Source organism: Macaca mulatta, chromosome 2, assembly GCF_049350105.2.
Source record: "Macaca mulatta isolate MMU2019108-1 chromosome 2, T2T-MMU8v2.0, whole genome shotgun sequence".
In the NCBI taxonomy this organism is placed as follows: Eukaryota; Metazoa; Chordata; class Mammalia; order Primates; family Cercopithecidae; genus Macaca; species Macaca mulatta.
Window position 1 is genome coordinate 45,173,057 of NC_133407.1, and position 26,539 is coordinate 45,199,595.

The window sequence follows — 26,539 nt, forward strand, 5'->3', positions numbered from 1 at the left end:
GTGTATATTAATTTTCTATTTTTCTCATTTACCAGTTTTAATAAAAGATCCATATTAATCGATTTTTGAATGCTAAACCAATCCTGTATTCTTGGGATAAATCCCACTTAGTCATGATATATAATCCTTTTTATATGTTGCTGGATTTGACTTGCTAATATTTTGCTGAAGTTTTGTGGGTGTGTGCGGTTTTTTTCCAGAGACAGGGTCTTGCTCTGTCATCCAAGCTGGAGTGCAGTGGTGGTGTGATCCTAGATCATTGCTGTCTCAAACTCCGGGGTAAGCAATCCTCCCATGCCAGTCTCCCAAGTAGCTGGGACTACAGGTATGTATTACTATACCCAGCTAATTTTTTAATTTTTAATTTTTTTGGAGAGATGGTGTCTTGCTATATTGCCCAGGCAGGTCTTGAACTTCTGGGTTCAAGCAATCCTCTTGCCTTAGACCCCCAAAGTGCTGGGATTACAGGCATGAGCCACCACACCCAGCCTTGTTGAGGATTTCTGCATTTGTATTCATAAGGAATATTGGTCTGTCAGTTTATTTTCTCTTGATGTCTTTGATTTGGTTATCAGAGAATAATGGCCTAAAAGAAAGAGCTGGGAAGTATCTCTCACTCCAATAATGGAAGTATAATCCACTATTGATGGGGTATTAAAGTCTCCAACTATTACTATTCAATTGTCTATTTTCCCTTTCTATTTTTTGGAAGAAGTTGTGAAAGGATTGTGTTAATTCTTCTTTAAACTTTTGGTAGAATTCACTAGTAAAGCCATCTGGCTCTGGGCTTTTCTAGGTGAGAATTTATTATTTATTACTTCAATCTCTTTACTTGTTATAGATTTATTCAGATTATTTATTTCTTCTTGAGTTATTTCCAGTAGTTTGTGTTACTTCTAGGAAATTTTTCATTTTATCTTGGTTATCTAATTTGTTGGCATGCACTTGTTCACGGTATTGCCTATTAATGCTTTGTATTTCTGTGAGGTCAGTATTAATATCCATAATTTCATAATAATTCATAATTTTAGTTATTTGGGTTTTCTCTCTTGTCTTTGTCAGTTTAGCTAATCTTTTCAAAGAAGCAACTTTTGATTTTATTGATTTTTCTTCACTGTTTTTCTATTCTCTATTGCATTAATTTTGCTCTAATTCAATTATTTCTTTCCTTCTGCTTGTTTTGGATTTAGTTTGCTCATCATTTTCCATGTCGTAAGGTAGAATGGTAGATTATTGACTTGATATTTTTCTTCTTTTTAAATATACTCTTCTACATGTAATATAGTCTTACTATAAATTTCCTTCTAAGTACTTTATCTGCATCTAATAAGTTTTGGTATGTTGTATCTTATTTTCATTCATCTCAAAGTATTTCTTAATTTTCTCTTACGATTTCTTCTTGGACCCATTGGTTATTTTTAAGTATGTTGTTTAATCTTCATGTATTTTAGAACTTCCCAAGTTTTTTCTGTTACTTTTAATTTGAAGCCTTTATGGTCAGACAACAGACTTCATATGATTTCAATCCCTTTAAATTTACTGAGGCTTGTAGTATGGCCTAGCCTATGATCTATCCTGGAGAAAGTTCCATGTACACTTCAGGAGAATGTATATTCTGTTCTTGGGTAGAGTTTTCTATAAATGTCTGTTAGGTCTAGTTAGTTGTTACTGTTAATCAACTTTCTATTTCCTTGTTAATCTTCTGTCTAGTTATTCTATTCATTACTGAAAGTGAGGGCCAAGCACAGTGGCTCTCGCCTGTAATCCCAGCACTTTGGGAGGCCGAGGCAGGTGGATCATGAGGTTAGGAGATCAAGACTCTCCTGGCTAACACGGTGAAACCCCATCTCTACTAAATATACAAAAAATTAGCCGGGCGTGGTGGCGGGCTCCTGTAGTCCCAGCTACCTGGGAGGCTGAGGCAGAAGAATGACGTGAACCCAGGAGCTGGAGCTCGCAGTGAGCCGAGATCATGCCACTGCACTCCAGCCTGGGTGACAGAGCGAGATTCCGTCTCAAAAAAAAAAAGGAAAAAAAAAAAAGAAAGTGGGGCACTGAAGTCTCCAACTCTCCTGCTCGACTGTCTATTTTTCCCTTCAATTCTGTCCATTTTTGCTTCATGTAGTGTGGACCTCTGTTATTAGGTGTTTATAACTGTTATATATTTATGATGAATTGACCATCTTATCATTGTAAAATTCCCTTTTTATCTCTAGTAACATATTTTTGTTTTAAAGTCTATACTGTCTGATGTTAATATAACCACTCCGGTTTCTTTTTTTTTTTTTTTTTTTTTTTTGAGGCGGAGTCTTCACTCTGTCGCCCAGGCTGGAGTGCAGTGGCACCATCTCGGCTCACTGCAAGCTCCGCCTCCCGGGTTTGCGCCATTCTCCTGCCTCAGCCTCCCAAGTAGCTGGGACCACAGGGACCCGCCACCGCGCCCGGCTAATTTTTTGTATTTTAGTAGAGACGGGGTTTCACCGTGTTAGCCAGGATGGTCTCGATCTACTGACCTCGTGATCCGCCCGCCTCGGCCTCCCAAAGTGCAGGGATTACAGGCGTGAGCCACCGCGCCCGGCCACTCCGGTTTCTTATAGTGACTGTTTACATGATATATGTAACTGTTTACATGATACAGTGACTGTTTACATATCTTTTCCACTCACTTTTAACCTCTTTATATTTTTTAAATCTAAAGTGTGCCCCTTATAGACAACATATAGTTAGATCTTGTTTTTTTATCCAGTCTAATATCACACTCAGATATTATTACTTACCAACTAGGATGGCTAAAATATAAAAAACTAACAATGTCAATTACAATCGTAAATGAAATAAAAAGTCCTCTGATCACATACTGATAGAGAGTGTGTAAATTCTTATTATCACTTTGCAAAAGTGTTTTGACATTATCCATTAAAGATAAAGATATATGGCTGGGCGTGGTGACTCATGCTTGTAATCCTAGCACTTTCGGAGGCCGAGGCGGGCGGATCATGAGGTCAGGAGTTCAAGACCAGCCTGGCCAACATGGTGAAACCCCATCTCTACTAAAAATACAAAAACTAGCTGGGCATGATGGCCTGCGCCTGTAATCCCAGCTATTCAGGAGGCTGAGGCAGGAGAATCGCTTGAACCTGGGAGGCAGAAGTTACAGTGAGCCGAGATCACACATTGCACTCCAGCCTGGGTGACAGAGTGAGACTCCATCTCAAAAAAAAAAAAAAAAAAAAGTGAAGACATATATAAACATTCATGCCCTAAAAATTCCATTCCTATGTATAGACATAGCAATTACATATACACCAAGAGATGCATTAATCATAACAGCTAAAAACAGGAAATAACCCAAATGTACATGAATAGAATAGACAATAAACTATGGTAAAATCATACATTGAACAGCAAATAGCAATGAAAATATAAGCAAAGTAATTTACACACAACATTGCTATATGTCAAAAACATGATGTTGAGCAAAAGGAGTCTGACACAAAAGAATTCCACTGATATAAATCAAAGATATGGCTCATGCCTGTAATCCATATGGTGGCTCACGCCTGTAATCCCAGCACTTTGAGAGGCTGAGGCAGATGGATCACCTGAGGTCAGGAGTTTGTGACCAGCCTGGCCAACATGGTGAAATCTCGTCTCTACAAAAAATACAAAAAATTAGCTGGGTGTGGTGGTGGGCACCTGTAATCCCAGGTACTCCGGAGGCTGTGGCAGGAGAATCACTTGAACCTGGGAGCCAGAGATTGCAGTGAGCTGAGATCGTGCCATTGCACTTCAGCCTGAGCAACAAGAGCAAAACTCTGTCTCAAAAAAAAAAAAAAAAAAAGCAAAACAAACAAACAAACAAAAACAAGATGCCACATTGTCTTCCATTCCAATATGTGGTAGACAATTTTTCCTCAAATAATCAAATTACTATCTTTATTCCTTTAATTTTTTCTTCCCCGGAGTCTTCATATGGTTTACACACACACACAGTATTTTCTTACCTCAATCAGGTTCTGTAAAATCCAGACCAATCTCAAAGACGTCTGCTGGGTTGTGAAAGTGAACAAACTGGCTGCAAAAAGTCGTTTACTTCTAGTGAAAAAGTGAAGCACTCGGCAAGAACTGTGAAATATCTGTATTTTAAAAAACATATTTTAGGAAAATGCATTTAATAGTGTTTAAAATTTCCACATCAATTCTATATACATGCAAACAAACCCAGTAACAAGTCATTTAACTACTTATAATAGTGTTTTCTGCACTTAATAAAAAACAGCAATATTATCCTAAATAGGCAGTTTGTATGCTAACATATGAAATGCAACATACCTACTTTGAATTACTTTAGCAAACACCAGATGCTCAGGTACTTATTATAAACTTTAAAAAAAAAAACAACTATATTTCACCTCGCTACCTATTTTTTTTTTTTTTTTTTTTTTTTTTTTTTTTTTTGAGACGGAGTCTCACGCTGTTGCCCAGGCTGGAGTGCAGTGGCGCGATCTCGGCTCACTGCAAGCTCCGCCTCCCGGGTTCCCGCCATTCTCCTGCCTCAGCCTCCTGAGTAGCTGGGACTACAGGCGCCCGCCACCGCGCCCGGCTAATTTTTTGTATTTTTAGTAGAGACGGGGTTTCACTGTGGTCTCGATCTCCTGACCTTGTGATCCGCCCGCCTCGGCCTCCCAAAGTGCTGGGATTACAGGCTTGAGCCACCGCGCCCGGCCCTCGCTACCTATTTTTAACTATGATAGTGAAGGGAGAGAATCTAGGAAGGAGGCTATATTTGTAGTATTCTTATTTCAGTGGGATATGTACACTTTAAGTTTATTGCAGGCCTCCCAGATAAATCTATACTATTTAGTAGAATAGCATTAATTCACTAGTATTCCAATAGTAATAACATCTATACGAAGTTATCAGCTAATCTTTGATTTTAAAGGCTCATAGTCCAAATATTTTCACATTAATCATAATCTTATATCTTAGCTTCAAGCTGTCTCTATGAATCAAAGACCTGAGAACTCTTAATACTAGACAATGAAGGATGAGCTTTTATTGGCTTTTTTCTTTCCTATTAGAAATTAAGTTAGAAATTCCTATTAGAAATTCTAACACAGACAGAAATTTTTAAAATCCGGTTGTATGATTTTATTTAATACTACCTATACTTATCTAATGATCAAAGATCAAACATAAGCAAAATCTTTAATTTACAAAAAGCCTTAGGTATACAGAAAACAAGCTTTGAGTTTTAAGGTCTTTAAGACATACTGGGTGAAAAAAAAAAAAAAAAAAAACCTATCCTGCCACACACTACAGGGATGTAGACGGACACTTCAACTTATGAAACTGATGTTTTACAAAACACTTATGAAATATTGCCCATTTCTTGTTGAACTTACCCACTTTTGTTAATCCTACCTCACTCCCCAAAATAAATTTAAAGATTTTGGTTTATTTGTGAAAAATAGTAATAAACATTTTTTTCTTTCACTTTTAATTGATAACACATCAATTAAGAAAATTTGTACACTCGGTTCTCTTTTTCAGTCTTGTCCTTTTAACTTCCTTCTCATCTTATTCAGTGCTCACATTTTCTTCATTTTTATATATATATATATATACACACACACACACACACACATACATATGGTTTTTGGTTTTTTGGTTTTTTGAGACAGAGTCTCACTCTGTTCCCCAGGCTTACATTTTTTTGCTTAGAGTGCTGGAGTGCAATGGTGCAATCTCAGCGCAATGCAACCTCCACCTCTGAGGTTCAAGCAATTCTCCTCCCTTACCCTCCCAAGTAGCTGGGATAACAGATGTGGACCACCACGCCTGGCTAATTTTTGTACTTTTAGTAGAGATGGGGTTTCACCATGTTGGCCAGGCTGGTCCCGAACTCCTGAATTCAGGTGATCCGCCCACGCCAGCCTCCCAAAGTGCTGGGATTACAGGCGTGAACCACCGCGCCTGGTCATTTCTTTATATTTTACATGGCATATAAATTTTTCACATTATTTATTTTTCTGTTTTGTTTTCTTTTGTTTTTTAAATTATACTTTAAGTTCTAGGGTACATGTGCACAACGTGCAAGTTTGTTATATATGTATACATGTGCCATGTTGGTGTGCTGCACCCATTAATGCTTCATTTACATTAGGTGTATCTCCTAATGGTATCCCTCCCCCTTCCCCCACAGCACGACAGGCCCTGGTATGTGATGTTCCCCTTCCTGTGTCCAAGTGTTCTCACTGTTCAATTCCCACCTATGAGTGAGAACATGCGGTGTTTGGTTTTCTGTCCTTGCCATAGTTTGCTGAGAATGATGGTTTCCAGCTGCATCCATGTCCCTACAAAGGACATGAACTCATCCTTTTTTACGACTGCACAGTATTCCATGGTGTATATGTGCCACATTTTCTTAATCCAGTCTGTCACTGACGGACCTTTGGGTTGGTTCCAAGTCTTTGCTATTATGAATAGTGCCACAATAAACACATGTGTGCACGTGTCTTGATAGCAGCATGATTTATAATCCTTTGGGTATATACCCCATAATGGGATGGCTGGGTCAAATGGTATTTCTAGTTCTAGATCCTTGAGGAATCGCCACACTGTTTTCCACAATGGTTGAACTAGTTTACAGTCCCACCAACAGTGTAAAAGTGTTCCTGTTTCTCCACATCCTCTCCAGCACCTGCTGTTTCCTGATTTTTTAATGATCGCCATTCTAACTGGTATGAGATGGTATCTCATTGTGGTTTTGATTTGCATTTCTCTGATGGTGAGTGATGATGAGCATTTTTTCATGTGTCTGTTGGCTGTATAAATGTCTTCTTTTGAGAAATGTCTGTTCATATCCTTTGCCCACTTTTTGATGGGGTTGTTTTTTTCTTGCAAATATGTTTGAGTTCTTCGTAGGTTCTGGATATTAGCCCTTTGTCAGATGAGTAGATTGCAAAAATGTTCTCCCATTCTGTAGGTTGCCTATTCACTCTGATGGTAGTTTCTTTTGCTGTGCAGAAGCTCTTTAGTTTAATTAGATCCCATTTGTCAAGTTTGGCTTCTGTGGCCATTGCTTTTGGTGTTTTAGACATGAAGCCCTTGCCCATGCCTATGTCCTGAATGGTATTGCCTAGGTTTTCTTCTAGGGTTTTTATGGTTTTAGGTCTAACATTTAAATCTCTAATCCATCTTGAATTAATTTTCGTATAAGGTGTAAGGAAGGGATCCAGTTTCAGCTTTCTACTTATGGCTATCCAATTTTCCCAGCACCATTTATTAAATAGGGAATACTTTCCCCATCTCCTGTTTTTGTCAGGTTTGTCAAAGATCAGATAGTTGTAGATGTGTGGTATTATTTCTGAAGGCTCTGTTCTGTTCCATTGGTCTATATCTCTGTTTTGGTACCAGTACCATGCTGTTTTGGTTACTGTAGCCGTATAGTATAGTTTGAAGTCAGGTAGCGTGATGCCTCCAGCTTTGTTCTTTCGGCTTAGGATTGTCTTGGCGATGCAGGTTCTTTTTTGGTTCCATATGAACTTTAAAGTAGTTATTTCCAATTCTGTGAAGGAAGTCATTGGTAGCTTAATGGTGATGGCATTGAACCTATAAATTACCTTGGGCAATATGGCCATTTTCATGATACTGATTCTTCCCATGCATGAGCATGGAATGATCTTCCATTTGTTTGTGTCCTCTTTTATTTCACTGAGCAGTGGTTTGTAGTTCTCCTTGAAGAGGTCCTTCACATCCCTTGTAAGTTGGATTCATAGGTATTTTATTCTATTTGAAGCAATTATGAATGGGAGTTCACTCATGATTTGGCTCTCTGTTTGTCTATTATTGGTGTATAGGAATGCTTGTGATTTTTGCACATTGATTTTGTATCCTGAGACTTTGCTGAAGTTGCTTATCAGCTTAAGGAGATTTTGGGCTGAGACAATGGGGTTTTCTAAATATATAATCATGTCATTTGCAAACAGGGACAATTTGACTTCCTCTTTTCCTAATTGAATACCCTTTATTTCTTTCTCCTGCCTGAATTTCCTGGCCAGAACTTCCAACACTATGTTGAATAGGAGTAGTGAGAGAGAGCATCCCTGTCTTGTGCCAGTTTTCAAAGAGAATGCTTCCAGTTTTTGCCCATTCAGTATGATATTGGCTGTGGGCTTGTCATAAATAGCTCTTATTAGTTTGAGATACGTTCCATCAACACCGAATTTATTGAGAGCTTTTCGCATGAAGGGCTGTTGAATTTTGTCAAAGGCCTTTTCTGCATCTATTGAGATAATCATGTGGTTTTTGTCTTTAGTTCTGTTGATATGATGGATTACATTTACTGATTTGTGTATGTTGAACCAGCCTTGCATCCCAGGGATGAAGCCCACTTGATCATAGCGGATAAGCTTTTTGATGTGCTGCTGGACTCGGTTTGCCAGTATTTTATTGAGGATTTTCGCATCGATATTCATGAGGAATATTGGTCTAAAATTCTCTTTTTTGTTGTTGTGTCTCTGCCAGGCTTTGGTCTCAGGATGATGCTGGCCTCATAAAATGAGTTAGGGAGGATTCCCTCTTTTTCTATTGATTGGAATAGTTTCAGAAGGAATGGTACCAGCTCCTCCTTGTATCTCTGGTAGAATTTGGCTGTGAATCCGCCTGGTCCTGGACTTTTTTTGTTGGTAGGCTATTAATTATTGCCTCTATTTCAGAGCCTGTTATTGGTCTATTCAGGGATTCAACTTCTTCCTGGTTCAGTCTTGGGAGAGTGTATGTGTCCAGAAATTTATCCATTTCTTCTAGATTTTCTAGTTAATTTGCATGGAGGTGTTTATAGTATTCTCTGATGGTAGTTTGTATTTCTGTGGGGTCGGTGGTGATATCTCCTTTATCATTTTTTATTGCATCTATTTGATTCTTTTGATCTTTGATGGTTTAAAGTCTGTTTTATCGGAGACTAGGATTGCAACCCCTGCCTTTTTTTGTTTTCCATTTGCTTGGTAGATCTTCCTCCATCGGTTTATTTTGAGCCTATGTGTGTCTGTGCACATGAGATGGGTCTCCTGAATACAGCACACTGATGGGTCTTGACTCTTTATCCAATCTGCCAATTTGCCAATCTGTGTCTTTTAATTGGAGCATTTAGCCCATTTACATTTAAGGTTAATATTGTTATGTGTAAATTTGATCCTGTCATTATGATGTTAGCTGGTTATTTTGCTCATTAGTTGATGCAGTTTCTTCCTCCTGGTCTTTACATTTTGGCATGTTTTTGCAGTGGCTGGTACCAGTTGTTCCTTTCCATGTTTAGTGCTTCCTTCAGGAGCTCTTGTAGGGCAGGCCTGGTGGTGACAAAATCTCTCAGCATTTGCTTGTCTGTAAAGAATTTTATTTCTCCTTCACTTATGAAACTTAGTTTGGTTGGATATGAAATTCTGGGTTGAAAATTCTTTGCTTTAAGAGTGTTGAATAGTGGCCCCCACTCTCTTCTGGCTTGTAGAGTTTCTGCCGAGAGATCCGCTGTTAGTCTGATGGGCTTCCCTTGGTGGGTAACCTGATCTTTCTCTCTGGCTGCCCTTAACATTTTTTCCTTCATTTCAGCTTTGATGAATCTGACAATTATGTGTCTTGGAGTTGCTCTTCTTGAGGAGTATCTTTGTGGCGTTCTCTGTATTTCCTGAATTTGAATGTTGGCCTGCCTTGCTAGGTTGGGGAAGTTCTCCTGGATAATATCCTGAAGAGTGTGTTCCAACTTGGTTCCATTCTCCCCATCACTTTCAGGTACACCAATCAGATGTAGATTTGGTCTTTTCACATAGTCTCATATTTCTTGGAGGCTTTGTTCATTTCTTTTTACTCTTTTTTCTCTAACCTTCTCTTCTCGCTTCATTTCATTCACCTGATCTTCAATCACTGATACCCTTTCTTCCAGTTGATCAAATCGGTTACTGAAGCTTGTGCATTCGTCACGTAGTTCTTGTGCCATGGTTTTCAGCTCCATCAGGTCATTTAAGGACTTCTCTACATTGGTTATTCTAGTTAGCTATTCATCTAATCTTTTTCCAAGGTTTTTAGCTGCTTTGTGATGGGTTCGAACCTCCTCCTTTAGCTCAGAGAAGTTTGATTGTCTGAAGCCTTCTTCTCTCAACTCGTCAAAGTCATTCTCCATCCAGCTTTGTTCCATTGCTGGCGAGGAGCTGCATTCCTTTGGAGGAAGGGAGGCACTCTGATTTTTAGAATTTTCAGCTTTTCTGCTCCGTTTTTTCCCCATCTTTGTGGTGTTATCTACCTTTGGTCTTTGATGATGGTGACGTACAGATGGGGTTTTGGTGTGGATGTCCTTTCTGTTTGTTACTTTTCCTTCTAACAGTCAGGACCTCAGCTGCAGGTCTGTTGGAGTTTGCTGGAGGTCCACTCCAGACCCTGTTTGCCTGGGTATCAGCAGTGGAGGCTGCAGAAGAGTGAATATTGCTCAACAGTAAATGCTGCTGTCTGATCGTTCCTCTGGAAGCTTCGTCTCAGAGGGGTACCCGGCCGTGTAGGTATCAGTCTGCCCCTACTGGGGGATGCCTCCCAGTTAGGCTACTCGGGGGTCAGGGACCCACTTGAGGAGGCAGTCTGTCCATTCTCAGATCTCAAACTCCGTGCTGGGAGAACCACTACTCTCTTCAAAGCTGTCAGACAGGGACATTTAAATCTGCAGGGGTTTCTGCTGCCTTTTGTTTGGCTATGCCCTGTCCCCAGAGGTAGAGTCTACAGAGGCAGGCAGGCCTCTTTGAGCTGCGGTGGGCTCCACCCAGTTCGAGCTTCCAGGCCACTTTGTTTACCTACTCAAGCCTCAGCAATGGCGGGTGCCCCTCTCCCAGCCTTGCTGCCGCCTTGCAGTTAGATCTCAGACTGCTGTACTAGCAATGAGGGAGGCTCCGTGGGCGTGGGACCCTCCGAGCCAGGCGCCGGATATAGTCTCCTGGTGTGCCGTTTGCTAAGACCCTTGGAAAAGCGCAGTATTAGGGAGGGAGTGACCTGATTTTCTGGGTGCTGTGTGTCACGGTTTCCCTTGGCTAGGAAAGGGAATTCCCTTACCCCTTGTGCTTCCTGAGTGAGGCTATGCCTTGCCCTGCTTCGGCTCTCGCTCGGTGGGCTGCACGCACTGTCCTGCACCCACTGTCCAACACACCCCAGTGAGATGAACCTGGTACCTCAGTTGGAAATACAGAAATCAGTCATCTTCTGCATCACTCACTCTGGGACCTGTAGCCTGGAGCTGTTCCTATTTGGCCATCTTGGAACCACCCAACCCACATTATTTATTAAAACATAAGACTTTTTAAAAGTATTTAAAGTGACCACCCATAAGCCTTCTTCTGATTTGTTATAAGAAATAATTTAAACTGAAATGGGCTATTCCTCTTTATACACACTACACTATTCTCATAAAAAATTAGATTTAGGACACTTCTGAGATCTTCTGTTAAAATGTAGATACTCGGAATGTGTGGGGAGGTCATACAAAAATATTACAAGCTCCAATACCTGCACTTGCAGACAACATATAAACAACTAGCATCTTCATTCATATATCTAATGAGTATTTACTGAGTAACTTCTAGCATACTAAGGACTGTTGCGAGGCCTTATAAAAACAAATTGAACAATATGGGCAGAATTCTTGTTTTTTTAAAATTTACATTCTAGTGAGAAGACAAACAAGCAATCAAGTCAATAAATAAGATGATTTAAGAAGACAGACTGTAAAATGAATCATTATTTAACATGCTACTAAGAAATGCATCCTGATTTCAGAGATGTTAAAATATAACTTATACATTGCTGATGGGAAAGTAAATGGTATAGTCACTCTTCAAAATAGTTTGGCAGTTTCTTACAAAAGAAAACCTGCATTACCATATGACCTTGAGGTTTTTATCCCAGAGAAATGAAAAATTACATTCACAGAAAATTCTACACAAAGAACATTCATAAAAGCTTTATTTTTAATAGCCAAAAACTAGAATCAGCACAGATGTCCTTCAACAAGTGAATAGTTAAATAAACTGTGATACAGCTGTACTATTGAATACAACTCAGCAATAGCAAGGAACAAACTACTGATACAGGCAACAACTTGAATGAATCTCCAGGGAATTATACTAAGTGAAAAAAGCAAATCCCAAAGGTTATATATTTAAAAGTATAATCCTATGTCTATAACATTTTTCAAATTAGAACTTTTTAAAAATGGAAGACAGATTAGTGGTTGCCAAGAGCTAGGAATGAGAGAGGGTAGGGAGGTGTAGAGGAGAGTGGTGCATATAGTTATAAAAGAACAACACAAGAGATCATTGTAGTGATGGAACTGTTCAGATAGGAACAGATAAACCTACAGATAGGAAAAAATTGTATAGAATTTACCCACATACACATACACACGCACATACAGATGAATATACAGTAAAACTGGGGAAATCCTAATAAAATATATGAATTGTATTAATGTCAGTGTCCTGGTTGTGATGTTATGCTATAGTTTTTCAAAATGTTACCATTGGGAGAAAGCGCAAATAGTCTAAGGGATCTTTGTACTGTTTCTTACAACTGCATGTGAATCTATAATTATTTCCATTTAATTTCCAGTTTAAAAAATGTATATCTCAGAATCTTTGAAATTTAGTAAGTACAATGAAGGAAACAAAGGGCAACATAAGAGATTGAGGGCAAGGGGGTTCCTTTAAGTAGGGTGGCAGGGAAGGGCTCCCAGATGTGCCACATGAGCTGGACCCTAAAGGATGAGAAAGATCCAGCCATGACGGCAGAGAGACCCCATGTATGTACAATGGCCTTAAGGTAAGAAAGGGCTTGAGTGCTACAAGAACGAAACAGGCTGGCAAAGATGGAGTTGCTAATCTTCAGCAACTTCAGAAAGAAAGAGGTCTAGGAAGTGGTCAGAACTGCAGAAAGAGCCAAACCTTGGTAAGGAGTTGGGCTTTTATGCTAACAGCAAAGAGAAGAAAGCCTTAGCAATCATTAGGCAAGAATAAGAACAACAGTAAGAGGAAGACCGGGCATCTGGGGAGACTAGAGGAAAGCAACAGTGGCAAGAGATTGCAAACACACCATTTTGCTTCGGACTAGCCTTGGCCAAATTAATGACATTGCTGCTGGTAAAAACACTAAACATTTCCAAGGGTCACAGTCAAACCATTAGCAACTGGAAAGGGATGACTGCAAAGTGGGGCTCCTTCACTGCCAGGACAGGCTCTAGAATTATGTGTGCTAAACTGTGAAAGCCTGTGTTTGTGTAAATTTTTTTGCTAAGAGAACCAAAACTTTCATCTGCGCATGTTCAACATCAAGTAGACAAAAGTACTTTAAATGCTCAGTTTTGTGCTTGAGGTCACAGTTCTGCATTATGATTTGAAATCTGAGGCTAGACATGGTGGTTCAGACCTGTAATTACAGCACTTTAGGGGGCTGAGGCAGGCGGATCACGTGAGGCCAGGAGTTCAAGACCAGCCTGACCAACATGATGAAAGCCTGTCTCTACTAAAAACACAAAAATTAGCCAGGCATGGTGGCATGCGCCTGTAATCTCAGCTACCCAGGAGGTTGAGGAAGGAGAATTGCTTGAACTTGGGAGGTGGAGGTTGCAGTGGGCTGAGATTGCACCACTGCACTCCAGCCTGTGTGACAGAGGGAGACTCTGTCTCAAAACAAACAAACAAAAAAAGATCTGAAATATGAGACATATTATGGAAGTAAATGTTTTAAAATCACAATTTTTCTTTTCAAATTACAATATTTTTTCAAAGCAATAAAAGTGTTAAACACCTCAATGACTAACTTAAAGAATGTCTGGGCCGGGCGCGGTGGCTCACGCCTGTAATCCCAGCACTTTGGGAGGCCGAGGCGGGCGGATCACGAGGTCAGGAGATCGAGACCATCCTGGCTAACACGGTGAAACCCCGTCTCTACTAAAAATGCAAAAAATTAGCCGGGCGAGGCGGCGGGCGCCTGTAGTCCCAGCTACTCGGGAGGCTGAGGCAGGAGAATGGCGTGAACCCGGGAGGCGGAGCTTGCAGTGAGCCGAGATCGCGCCATTGCACTCCAGCCTGGGCGACTAAGCGAGACTCTGTCTCAAAAAAAAAACAATAAATCAAAAAAATAAATAAATAAAAAGAATGTCTGATGAACTATTAACTAAAATTATATATTAAGATATAAAATTATAGATTATAAATTGCATAATTTAAATTATACTTTGAGGGTTCATGACATTTCCTTATAACCACTTTTAACTCCCTTAATTACTGTGTCCTTCTTGTTAACAGCACCTCTCACAAGTTACTGCAGCAAGGTACATTTTTCTATATTAAACTGTCAAAAAGGATAATCAATTCAGGTGAGATTCTGGCAAAATTGTTTCACTTATGCATTGCTATTACATTCTATAATATATTCATATTTGTTTTATATTAAATTAATATCATCAAATACTTATCAAGTAAAACTGATGCTCTAGACACTCCCCTGGGCTCCATCTGGTACCAGTACACTAGCAGAGAAGGCATCTAACTGTGAGGCATTAGAAGTATTAAAATAATTAATATGGGCCAAGCGTGGTGGCTCACGCCTGTAATCCCAGCACTTTGGGAGGCCAAGGCGGGTGGATCACAGGTCAGGAGATCGAGACTATCCTGACTAATACAGTGAAACCCCGTCTCTATTAAAAATACAAAAAATTAGCTGGGCATGGTGGCACATGCCTGTAGTCCCAGCTACTTGAGAGGCTGAGGCAGGAGAATCACGTGAACCCAGGAGGCAGAGGTTGCAGTGAGCCGAGATCACGCCACTGCACTCCAGCCTGGGCGACAGAGCAAGACTCCATCTAAAAATAAATAAATAAAAATAAAATAAAATAAAATAATTAATGTGGAATATTGATTATGACATAAAATACTGTAGGTCTGACACCATTTAAAGAGCTGGAAAACTGTGTTTACCCTTTGATTCGGTAATCTCACATTCAGGAGTGAGGGCAAATTTGAGACAAATAACAGAACAGATGATTTCATGATGTTGCTATTGTCACTGTCACCATCATCATTGTCATTTACTGATGCCTACTATGTATCAGGCATAATTTGGTGTTATTGGCTTTGAGATAGGATCTCACTGTGTCACCCAGACAGAGTGCCCTGGAGTGCAGTGGCAATCACTGCAGCCTTGAACTCCTGGGCTCAAACAATCCTCTCACTGCAGCCTACCAAGTAGCAGGGACTACAGGTCCATACCACCATGTTCAGCTAATTTTGCATTATTTGTAGAGATGAGGTCTTAGCATATTTCCTAAGCTGGTCTTGAACTTCTGGTCTCAAGCAATTCCCCTGCCTCAGCCTTCCAAAGTGTTGAGCTTGTAATAGTCTGCTAGTTATCTATAATATCTCAATATCCATCCTGAGCTTTTATGAAAGACGAAATTTGGGCTCTTCATTCATCTAGTCTGTATCTTTTCCATTTCTCAAGAACAGAAACACAAATTCTCACTAACATGTGAAACTCTGGTCCACCACAAACCTCCTTAGAACTTCCTGAGGTACAAGTATCGAAGTCTACCACATACACCTTTGATTGACTATTATTAAACTTCACTGGAATGGGGAGTGTGTGCATATGTCTTCTTAATGTCCTAAAACAAAATAGGTGGGAAATAATATAATTAAGTCTACAATTAAGGGACATTTACAGAAAAACAAAATAATATCCAAATCACAGAAGAAATAGATTACCTTCATTAGAAGAGAATTATTCCAAGATTTTACAAGTTCAGCAGCTCTTAAGTCTTGCCAACTTATAAAGTTGTGAAAATGATTTCCTGTTTTCCTAGAAAGAATAAAACAGTATTTTGAGACCCAGCATAAATCAGAGACTATGTTAAAGATGTACCATAAGAGAAAACAAAATTAGAGGCCATACTATAATTGCAAAGTATAATTTAGTTAGATGTGCCTTTCTGAATGATTTCTTCTGGATTTTATAAGTTGAATCAACACTGCACAACAATTATGTGACATATAGTATGAAATGTATATACTTCCAATACCAAAACTAACTAAGGAAAAGGCCTTTGAAGACCTGCTCTACACACTTTAAAGGCAGATTTTTTTAAAGCCAACACTATTCCCCTTTATTGCACTTATCCTGATACACATAATCCAATAAAAACCTCTGACCTGTGGAAGAGCTGAAATATTGCCTGAGCCTAGTTCTACACCAGTTAACTTTAGGATTGGCTTAGCCATTGGCAACCTAACAGGCTTACCAAAATCTCTCCAATAAATAGAAATTCAATAAACCTTGGGTCAATACTACAATAAAAGTACAGAGCTAAGAAATACAGAAGTAAAAAAAAAAAAAAAAATCATTTTTCCTTTGAGGCTCCTGCAAATCAACCACTGGCATCTACCAATCAACATCCAAGTCAAGCTTGCTTTCTACCCCAACTCCAGGCCTCCTCCTGTGTGACTTGAACCATGTTCAATTACTAAGACTCGTTCTCTACTCTACTTAAGCATTCCACACCCAAGGTTATATCCTCACCTTTACATGTTCTACCACTGAAAGTCTAATGTTCCAATATTAGTCAGCACATAGGAATAAAAGTTTTCAGTTTTCTCAATCTTACTCCTTAAACACCTGGCCTTCCAACTCACTGCAACCTTTAATCCCTCAAACATTCCCTTTTCTTCCGACCAACCACTTCTAACTTTGGTTACTTTCCCAGATCCCATGGTCTATTACTTTAACAGCTTGCCATTGCACTCTCTAATACTTAACTTAAAAAAAAAAAATTGTGGGCCGGGCGCGGTGGCTCAAGCCTGTAATCCCAGCACTTTGGGAGGCCGAGACGGGCGGATCACGAGGTCAGGAGATCGAGACCGCCCTGGCCGACACGGTGAAACCCCGTCTCTACTAAAAAAAAATACAGAAAACTAGCCGGGCGAGGTGGCGGGCGCCTGTAGTCCCAGCTACTCGGGAGGCTGAGGCAGGAGAATGGCGTGAACCCGGGAGGCGGAGCTTGCAGTGAGCTGAGATCCGGCCACTACACTCCAGCCTGGGCGGCAGAGCGAGACTCCGTCTCAAAAAAAAAAAAAAAAAAAAAAAAAAAAAATTGTGGCAAAATATACATAATATGAGATTTACCATTTTACCTTATTTTACATGTACAATTCAGTGGCAGTAAGTACATTCACAACATTGTGCAACCATCACCACTGTTTCTAAAACTCTCATCACCCCAAAGAGAAGCTCTGTAACAATTAGGAAATCATTCCCCATTCCTTCCTCACCCCATCCCTTATAGCCCCTATTCTATTTTCAGTCTCTCTACATTTGCCTATTCCAGGTAGATCATATATAAGTAGAATTATACAATATTTGTTCTTTTATATTTGGCTTACTTCACTTAGTATAATGTTTTCTAGATTGATCCATGTTGTAGCATGTATCAGAACTTTATTCCATTTTATGGCTGAACAATATTTCACTGTATTTATATACTACATATTGTTTATCACTTCATCTGTTGGTACACACGGGTTCTTTCTACCCTTTGGCTATTGTGATTACTGCTGCTTTAATACTGGTGTGAAGTATCTGTTTGAGTCTTTGTTTTCAATTTTTTTTAGGTATATACCCAGGCGTGGAACTGCTGGGTCATATAGTAATTCTATGTTTCTTTTTGAGGAACTGGCAAACTGTTTTCCACAGTCATTGCACAATTTTACATTTCTACCAACAATGTACGAGGGTTCCAATTTTTCCAAATCCTCACCAGCACTTATCTTTCTTTTTTAAAAATTATCACCATTCTAGTGGGTGTGAAGTGGTATCTCATTATGGTTTTAATTTGCAATTCCCTAATTACTAATGACATTGAGCATCTCTGTGTGTGCTTACTGACCATCTGTATATTACTGAAGTCCTCTGTCCATTTATTAACTGAATTGTTGTTTTCTTGTTGTTGAATTGTAGGAATTATTTACATATTCTAGATATTAATCCCTTACTAGGGATTAGGGATTAATATGTTACATGCTTGGAGGTTACAGTTTGCAAATATTTTCTCCCATTCCATGAGTTGTCTTTTCACTCTGTTGATAGGGTCCTGTTTTTTACCTTTATTAATGGAAATCGCAACATTTACCTAGATCATGAGCATGTTACTTCTCTTCCCTTTAGAAATCCAAATGGTCACCATTATCATGAGTACAAATCAGAGGAGTGATTTCCTATTGTTTTAGTCCTCCATCTTGGATGAAATTACAAACCAAACCTACCAAGATGCACATCTTCCATGTTACATGCTGCAGGTGGTTTTCTGAAGTCTAACTGCACATTAGATATCAATGACTAAAGTTTTTCAGACATATTTTTTAAATGCAAATTGCACATTATATCAAATTAATTTTAACGTAGCTTACTTATTATTTATAATTAAATTTAGGGTAATTTTTCTACTTTGGAGAGTTCCAATAGTTAAGAAAACTGAAAAATTAATCATCATAAACAGATGAAAAAATAAATGTCCTTTGATATATAAAGTCCAATTTATCTATTTTTTATTTCGTTAACTATGCTTTTGATGTCATTTAAGGAATCACTGCCAAATCCAAAGTCATGATGATGATTTTCTCCTGTTTTCTTCTAAGAGTTTTTAGTTTAGAGTTAAAGCTTTTACATTTAGGTCTTTGATGCATTTTGGGGTTCATTTTTGTAAATAGTATTAGGTAAGGGTCCAATTTAATTCTTTTGCATGTGAATGTTCAGTTTTCCCAGCACCATTTGTTGAAAAAACTATTCTTTTTCCACTGGCTGGTCTTAGCACCTTTGTCAAAGATCAGATTGTGTTTGATAAAGATAAAATCTATTGATATATAATTCTTCAGACCCATTCTACAATAACACATACTTATACACTTAAATCTGATGTTCAATCACTGATTTCAGCAAATATTTATAAGGCAATTTGTACCAGGAGTTGGGTACACAGCTATGAACAGACACACATAGCACTTTTGCTCTTATGACTGTATTTTCTAGCAGGGAATTTAAACAAATAATCAATTACTCAGTTGCTCACTTACAGCCAGAATACGCCCTATAAAGGATAAATAGAGGTGCCATGAGAGTATTCAACACATGGCCCCTGCGTGGTGGTCAGGGAAGGCTTGAGAAATGACAATGGATCTTAGCTCTGAAGGATGAGAAGGAATCAGAAGTATGAACATTCCCAACAAAATGTGCTATATCTTCAAAGGTCCTAGAGCAAGATGAAGCATGTCTTAGAGGAACTGAAAAGCTAGTGTGACTGAAGAACAATGAGGGGGAGAGAGAAAATCACAAGATGAAAGTGGCCTCATTAATTTATAACATGGAACAAGACAATCTAGAATACTGATTTTCAAGTAATAGCATATATTCTAATATTCACTCAGCATTGACTTGGGTTTATCTCTATCAACAATACAAGGAAAAATGAAGGAAAAGTGTAAATGGCAATACTGTAAATTAATTGTCTTAAACCCTTCTAACACTTTACACCATTCTGTGGCTCTTAATATATTTTATGTCATAAGTAGTTGGTATGACTCATTAATGTAAGTATCAAATACTACAATAAAAATCTATTTTGTGCAATGGGAATATAGAGTAATTTGTGTACCTACATAATGAGATTGTAAATTAGGGCTGGTATTCTTATTCATCTGTATATGCAGTGCAGCCCCCAGCACAGTGCATTACTCCTTGTGAGCCCTCAAACAGTTAAGAGTGAATCCCAGTTCCCGTGACTCACAGTTTGTGTTGCTAATTGGCACACACCCTGATCTGAAGTTAGCTGGCAGAAATCTCCCTCAAGAGACACAGTGACTAAAGAAACAAAACAGCTCGCGATTTTTTTTTTTAGAACAAAAGGAATTTAAAAGAACCAAAATGGAAGTGATATCAGTTAGAGTTATTTTAGAAAGCAGGCTAAACACACCACTTTTTTAATATATTGGAAAAAAAGCTTAACCTGAAGAACAGGAAGAAAGTTCAAAGACTGAAAAAAGTTAATAAGTTTCCTGGTCCCTAAAGGGAGGATGGGGGAGAGACAAGGAGAAAAACAGAAACAAAGTTCAAAGTTTTAGACCTCCTGACAGCAACTGTGAGGAAAATAATGTTTCTACGGCCATGAGGACAGAAATGCACCATAGATGCAGGAGGAAAAAAACAACAAGCTGGGAGGAGGAGCTGCTGGCCAGGATTGGAATGAACAATAGGTTTTTCCACAGGGTCTAGTCTGTCTCCCCTTTTCTCTCACAAATGAACAAGAAGTGCTTCTGGTTGGCGCTGCGTTGTGCCCATCTGTGTTGTGTCCCCGCTGTTTGCTAGGGCTCTTGTGGAATCTGTCAGCATCATACACCACATTGGCTCCCTGGGGCCCAATGAGCAGAATAGGCTCCATTATTTTAATGCAAAAGAAGCACAAAGCCTTTCAGTTTTTTTTCAAAAAATATCCACTATTGCAGTTTCCACAAGCAAAGAATGTTATCAAAACTCATGAAAGAATACAAACATTTCAAAAAAGAAAAAAGGACAGCCAAGATAAAAAAAACTCAGAGTGAATTGTTTTAGGAAGAAGACGTATCCTTCTACAACAACAACAACACCAGTAAGGAAAGTGAACTGTCTTGAAATCTAACTCTTCTATTCCTTCTAATGGTGATGTATAGTCCTAGCATCAGACAAAAACTTTGCTTCCTAATATTCTGACCTTCCTGTCATGAGTGATATGGTAGCCAGGTCCTGATGAAAGCAATCACTGGGGCCAATGGCCAAGTGAATGTGACACATCCAATCAATTCTTTCCCTAAGAACACTCCTCCCTCCACTTTCATCCATCCACTTCCCAGATTAGCGTCGGTCCTGCTTTGCTGGCTTTTTCTTCCCTGACTCACTTTAAATTTAGTGGGGGGAACCCACAGTCCAAATCCTTAGCTTGCTTTTCTTTTCTTCATATAATCTCTACCAGAGAACACATTATTTTTTAAGACTTCATCTACACCAATGGTTCCAAACTGGGGGTGTCCCCAGGGGACATTTAGCAATGTTTTGAGACATTTGTGGTTGGTACAAATGGTGGTGAGGTGGGCTGGGGTGCTACTGACATCTAGTGGGTAGAGGCCAGGGATGCTGCTAAACATCTGCAACACCACAGGACAGTCCCTACCACAGTGAATTGTTTAGCTCAAAATGTCAACAGTGTCACTAAGATTAGATACCTTATGTGTACAGGTAAGTTTAATTCATTCATCCCTTCATCTGACAATACACTACTATTTAAGATTTATTTAAGATTTGCCATAACCAAGGACAGTGCCGGGGGGTGGAGTAGGCACAGAAGAACTGTAGATGTAGGCATCAATCTGAGATGCATCATGCCGTGAAAAAAAAAGTACTGGGCCGAGCATGGTGGGTCACACCTGTAATCCCAGCGCTTTGGGACACCAAGGCAGGCAGATCACTTGAGGCTCAGAGTTCAAGAGCAGCCTAGGCAACATGGTGAGACTCCATCTCTATAAAAATTTTAAAAATTAGCCAGCCATAGTGTGGTACACACCTATAGTCCTAGCTACTTGGGAGGCTGATGTGGGAGGATCCCTTGAGCCCAGGAGTTCGAGGCTGCAGTGAGCTATGATCATGTCACTGCACTCCAGCCTGGGTAGCAAAGTGAAGACCTCGTCCCCCAAAAATGAAAATAAAAAGAAACTATCCGATGGAGATGTGCTATGCCTCAGTCCAAATTAAACCAATGTTCTAGTCACCTCTGCGATATCTCCACATTTACATGTCCAAAACCAAACATTTTATCATTTCTCCTTCTATCTACTCTACTACCCAACCCATTCCTCCTTATATTCTCTATGATTTCTATCAAACAGCCCAAACATCAAGGCCAGCAGTATTGGTAAATTCAAATTTCTTCTTCTTGCCTAATACTGAATTAGAAGCCAAGTCCTTGTGAATTCACCCTGATTATATTTTTCAGATTCATCTTTTCTCCCTCTGCTCACTTTTCTTTCCCACTGCCCAAACTCAAGATGTCCTTTGGAGCCTAATGCTTTAACAAAGACACATTTTACAGTGGTGTGTGTGGGTACGTGGTGGGGGTATTTAGGAGGAGGGAATGTGGGTGTGTGTTTAAACCAAGAAACAGAGAAATACATGCTAGCTGGGGGAGGTAGCTGAGGTGGGAGAATTGCTTGACCCCAGGAATTAGAGACCAGCTTGGCAATATGGTGAAACTCCGTCTCTACAAAAAAACAAAAAAAATTAGCCAGGCATAGTGAAGTGCACTTGTAGTCCCAGCTACTCGGGAGGCTAAGGCAAGAGGATCACCTGAGCCTGGGAAGTTGAGGCTGTAGTGAGCTGTAATCATGCCACTACACTCCAGCCTGGGGGACAGAATAAGACCCTGTCTTAGGAAAAAATAAAAAGAAAGAAACATGTTGAAGGCAATGTGGGGATAGTGTAAAGAACACATGCTTCTGAGTCAAAAAGACAATTTAGAATCTTGGCTCTATTTGCTCACTGAGCAACATTGAACAACTTATTTCTCTGTAAAAACAGGTATGATGCCTAAACTGTAAGTTTGTTGTAAGGATAATGGAACTTGGGATTGTCACAGATGTTTACTATACAGTAGCTATTATGATATTATAACAGTGTTTAGTGTATATATGCCTCATATGCTATAGACAAATATTAAATTTAGAGTAGACCGAAAATATAAACCATAAGCACAGTATTGTGTTTCTGAAATTTGTGAGCTTCCTCTGACTCTTTAGGTATAAGTTAATGTTTTAGATCTCGATCTAGGCTTGTTTGAAAGCTAACTTATCCAAAAGAAAGAAATGGATAATTTTAATGACAGTAAATCTTTCTGTGGTTATTTTTTTATGTAAGTCAAGCTCAAATGACATGCAGCAAGCATATAAGCCAGAAAGCAGGCCCATTTCATCCCTCTTAACCAAACAAAACTATTTCTCAATTCACAAAGTTAAAACTCCCCAGAGATTTCATAACAGTGTACTCACTGTGGCATGAACCCAGCAGTAGGGTGCTTATCACAAAATGTACTTACTTGTTCCACGTAATAAAAGTTCCTCTCTGTGTTGAAATGCCAAGACCAACAATTTGATTCATCTGTATTCCTGCAGCTAAAAGTAAAGATGGATAAAACACATGTTTTAAAGCCAGTGATATTTTTCTTTACAATATTACCATATGGAAAAAAAAAATCCAATGTAATCTTTAAGAAAAATACCTGGGTTTAGCATTCTAACAAAACAACTGGAATTAATAAATAAAGCATTACTAAGATGATTCTGCAGAATTTTTTTTTTACTTGAAGAAAACAAAGGTTGTTTCTTGTTTTACTGTTTTTTGTTTTGAGACAAAGTGTCACTCTGTTGCCCAGGCTGGAGTGCAGTGGCGCAATCTTGGCTCACTGCAACCTCTGCCTCCTGGGTTCAAGCAATTCTCATGCCTCAGCCTCCCAAGTAGCTGGGATTACAGGCGTGCATCACCACGCCTGGCTAATTTTTTGTATTTTTAGTAGAGATGGGGTTTCACCATGTTGGCCGGCCTGGTCTCAAACTCCTGACCCTGGGTGATCCACCTACCTTGGCCTCTCAAAGTGCTGGGATTACAGGTGTGAGCCACTGTGCCTGGCCTTAAAGGTTGTTTCTTAATAACAAAGTAGCTTTTTTTGTTTTACGTGTTGGGAAAAAAACAAATACTATGCAAAGTATGTCAGATTTATTTTTTCTTGGTAATAATAAGATTGGCTCTTAATGTAAGCAATGGTCAATCACAATAGAAGCTGGTTAATGACAATAAAGGAAAACTCTCAAGGAAAGTAGTATAATTATTGAAGCTGAGACCTTATTTTCAACACAAACTGATGCCAGGATGCAAATAAAAATATTGACTTTTTGGTCCAAATTTCTTAAAATATAGCAACTCGAGTATTTGTTGTGATATTCTTTAAAAATCTATTTATCCCACTGGGAAAATCTGGGACAACTTCAATTTGAGCACTGAGGAAAACACATCAACCCTCATATAGTATTCTAAAGTTATTCAACCTGAATCTAACTGGGAGGAAGCAATCAGACAACCTCAAAATGAGGGACACTCTACTCAACTGGCTTGTACTTTTGAAAACTCATAAGAATGTGCTCTAGATGAAAGGAGCCTAAGCCGACTGACAGCTAAATGCAGTGCCTCCTCTTTGGCTGGGTTCTAGATTGAAAAATAAGTTTTTTCGTTTTTTGTATTCACTAAGGCAAGAGAGAATATTGAAGACAGAGGATTAGAAAACAGTACTGTGTTAATGTTATACTTCCTGAGTGTGGTAATTGCGTTGTGGTTATAGGAGAAAATACTCCTTTCCTATGGTTCAGAAAGAAAAAAGTTTGCAGAAAATGGTAAACATTACAAAATATGTTTGAATCTACAAGAAAGATATACAAGAGTTTACTGTACTATTCTTGCAACTTTTGTATAGACTTTGAAATATTTCAAACCAAAAAGATGAGAAGAAGCAATTCAGCCAGAAAAATGAAGTAAAAGATCTTTTAGAATTTACATTTGCAAGTAATCTTTGCCATGTTCTCAAGCAAGGTTGCCATTTCAATGTTTTGAGATGTTTTCAATGTCTAAGAATGTTTCTAACATTCTTAAAGAACTAAGACTTAGACGATAGCTTTGGCCAGGAGAGCACTTTATGTCAAGTGACCAGAAAAAACCAAAAACTTATTTTACAATAAAAATAACTCAGTTGTAAACTCATGAGAGTAGAAACTATACACTGTAACTTTTGTTTATAATCCTCTGGTATTTTGTGCCTAACAGGAAATCAAAACAGCACTAGCTATAACCTGGAATGAGGAAATGGTGAGCATTTACATTACAGCTGAAAAGAGACAAACCAGAGGACACAGCAGATGTTACCTTTCCCTGACAAAGGAGTTCACTGTGAATTACAAATTTCCCTTGAAAAATACTGGGAAATTGTAATCCGCATAAAATACTACATATATATATACACACACACACACACACACACACACACATAAAAATTAGGAACACCACAACTACAGAAGCCTGAGGAAAACTCTTATTACAAAAAAAAAAAAAAATAAAGATTATTGTTATTTTTATAAATCCAATTAATTACCTTTGACTGCTTCTTTTATTACGGCAACAAATTGAATCCAAAGAACATCAGGATCAATTTCTACCCAGCCAATTTGAGGATAAAGATTTTCTACCTATTGAGGAAAAGAAGATTTAGTAAAAACAGCATTAGATCAAGTCAGTAGTATGGGTATTTGGGTCTCAAAACTACTGGTTAAAATAATTAATATGATTTTATTATCTAATTAATTTTTATTAAAATTGAAAAAACACATATATAAAATAACAAAGGACTACATGCCAACATCAAAATAGCAGTAACCCATGAGTTCACAGAAGATTTTAGCTTTGTTTATCTCTGCTTTTATTTTCTAAGTTTTCTACAAGGTATGTTTTTAAAATAAGAAAAAAGGCTTTTAAAAATTAAAAATAAATTTAAAAAAAAGTGAATTCCAGTTCAGACCATGATAGAGTAAGCACACTCCACCCTGTCTCTTCCACTAAATACAAATGTAACACCTGGACAGAATCCATGGAGCAGCTATTGTGGACTCTTAAAAAGTATATTGCAGCAGGTGGACTGCAGGAAGTAGATAAGAATTCAGGTACCATGGAACTGGTGGTGAGTTTCCCATTTTTCTTCTGAAATCCCCTGGCTTAGACTCAAGACATCCTGAAAACCAGAACTGGGAACTAGGGCACAGAGGAAGTGCCAGAAGCATCTCTACTGTTTTGGCTCAAAGAATGAGAACGCGAACTCCTAACACTCAGAGGAAATGGAAGAGATCTCCCATTTTTCTCTTTTCCCTTGTCTCCATACTTTTGTACCCACACAATCCTGCAGCAGTGGCAGCAGCAGTTAATAGTGGTATCAGTGCATCTCAACAGGTACCTAAAATCCTGAGGAAGGTGAAACTTTCTCTCCAATCAGATGAGCGGTGATCCAAGAGGGTGTGGTCAACCCTATGGCTTTTTTCTCTGTGTGTTTCCACAGCCTAACCCCAGACGTACCCAGCCGAATGGGGTAAGAAAAGCCCCAGCTTTTTGGCCAGGAACCATAAGGGGAGGTTCAGAGAATCAAAAAGTACCAGGGCCGTCTCAGAGACGGAGGAGCTTGGGAAAGATACCACAGAAAGTTGTGTATGAACTCTTAGGCTCACCCCAAAGCTGCACTCGTATGGATGTAATCCTAAACATTATACTAAAGATATTAAGAACAGAACGAAAGGACAGACCACTGCCCAGGTCCCAGACTAACTACTAGGTTGCACACACACAGGGCAGATCC

General features: G+C 38.9%; 1 protein-coding gene across 2 annotated transcripts in view; it reads right to left on the bottom strand.

Moving 5' to 3' along the window:
- Positions 1 to 26,539, bottom strand: part of GK5 (glycerol kinase 5) — a 66,563-nt gene that overhangs the window by 30,919 nt on the left and 9,105 nt on the right. For both annotated transcript variants that reach the window (XM_015131926.3, NM_001261112.1), the window contains 4 exon segments: positions 25,292 to 25,385; positions 23,192 to 23,267; positions 15,795 to 15,888; positions 4,005 to 4,136 (listed from right to left, as the gene is read on the bottom strand). In XM_015131926.3, the coding sequence (XP_014987412.1) occupies positions 4,005 to 4,136; positions 15,795 to 15,888; positions 23,192 to 23,253 (288 nt within the window). In that variant the 5' untranslated portion in view covers positions 23,254 to 23,267; positions 25,292 to 25,385.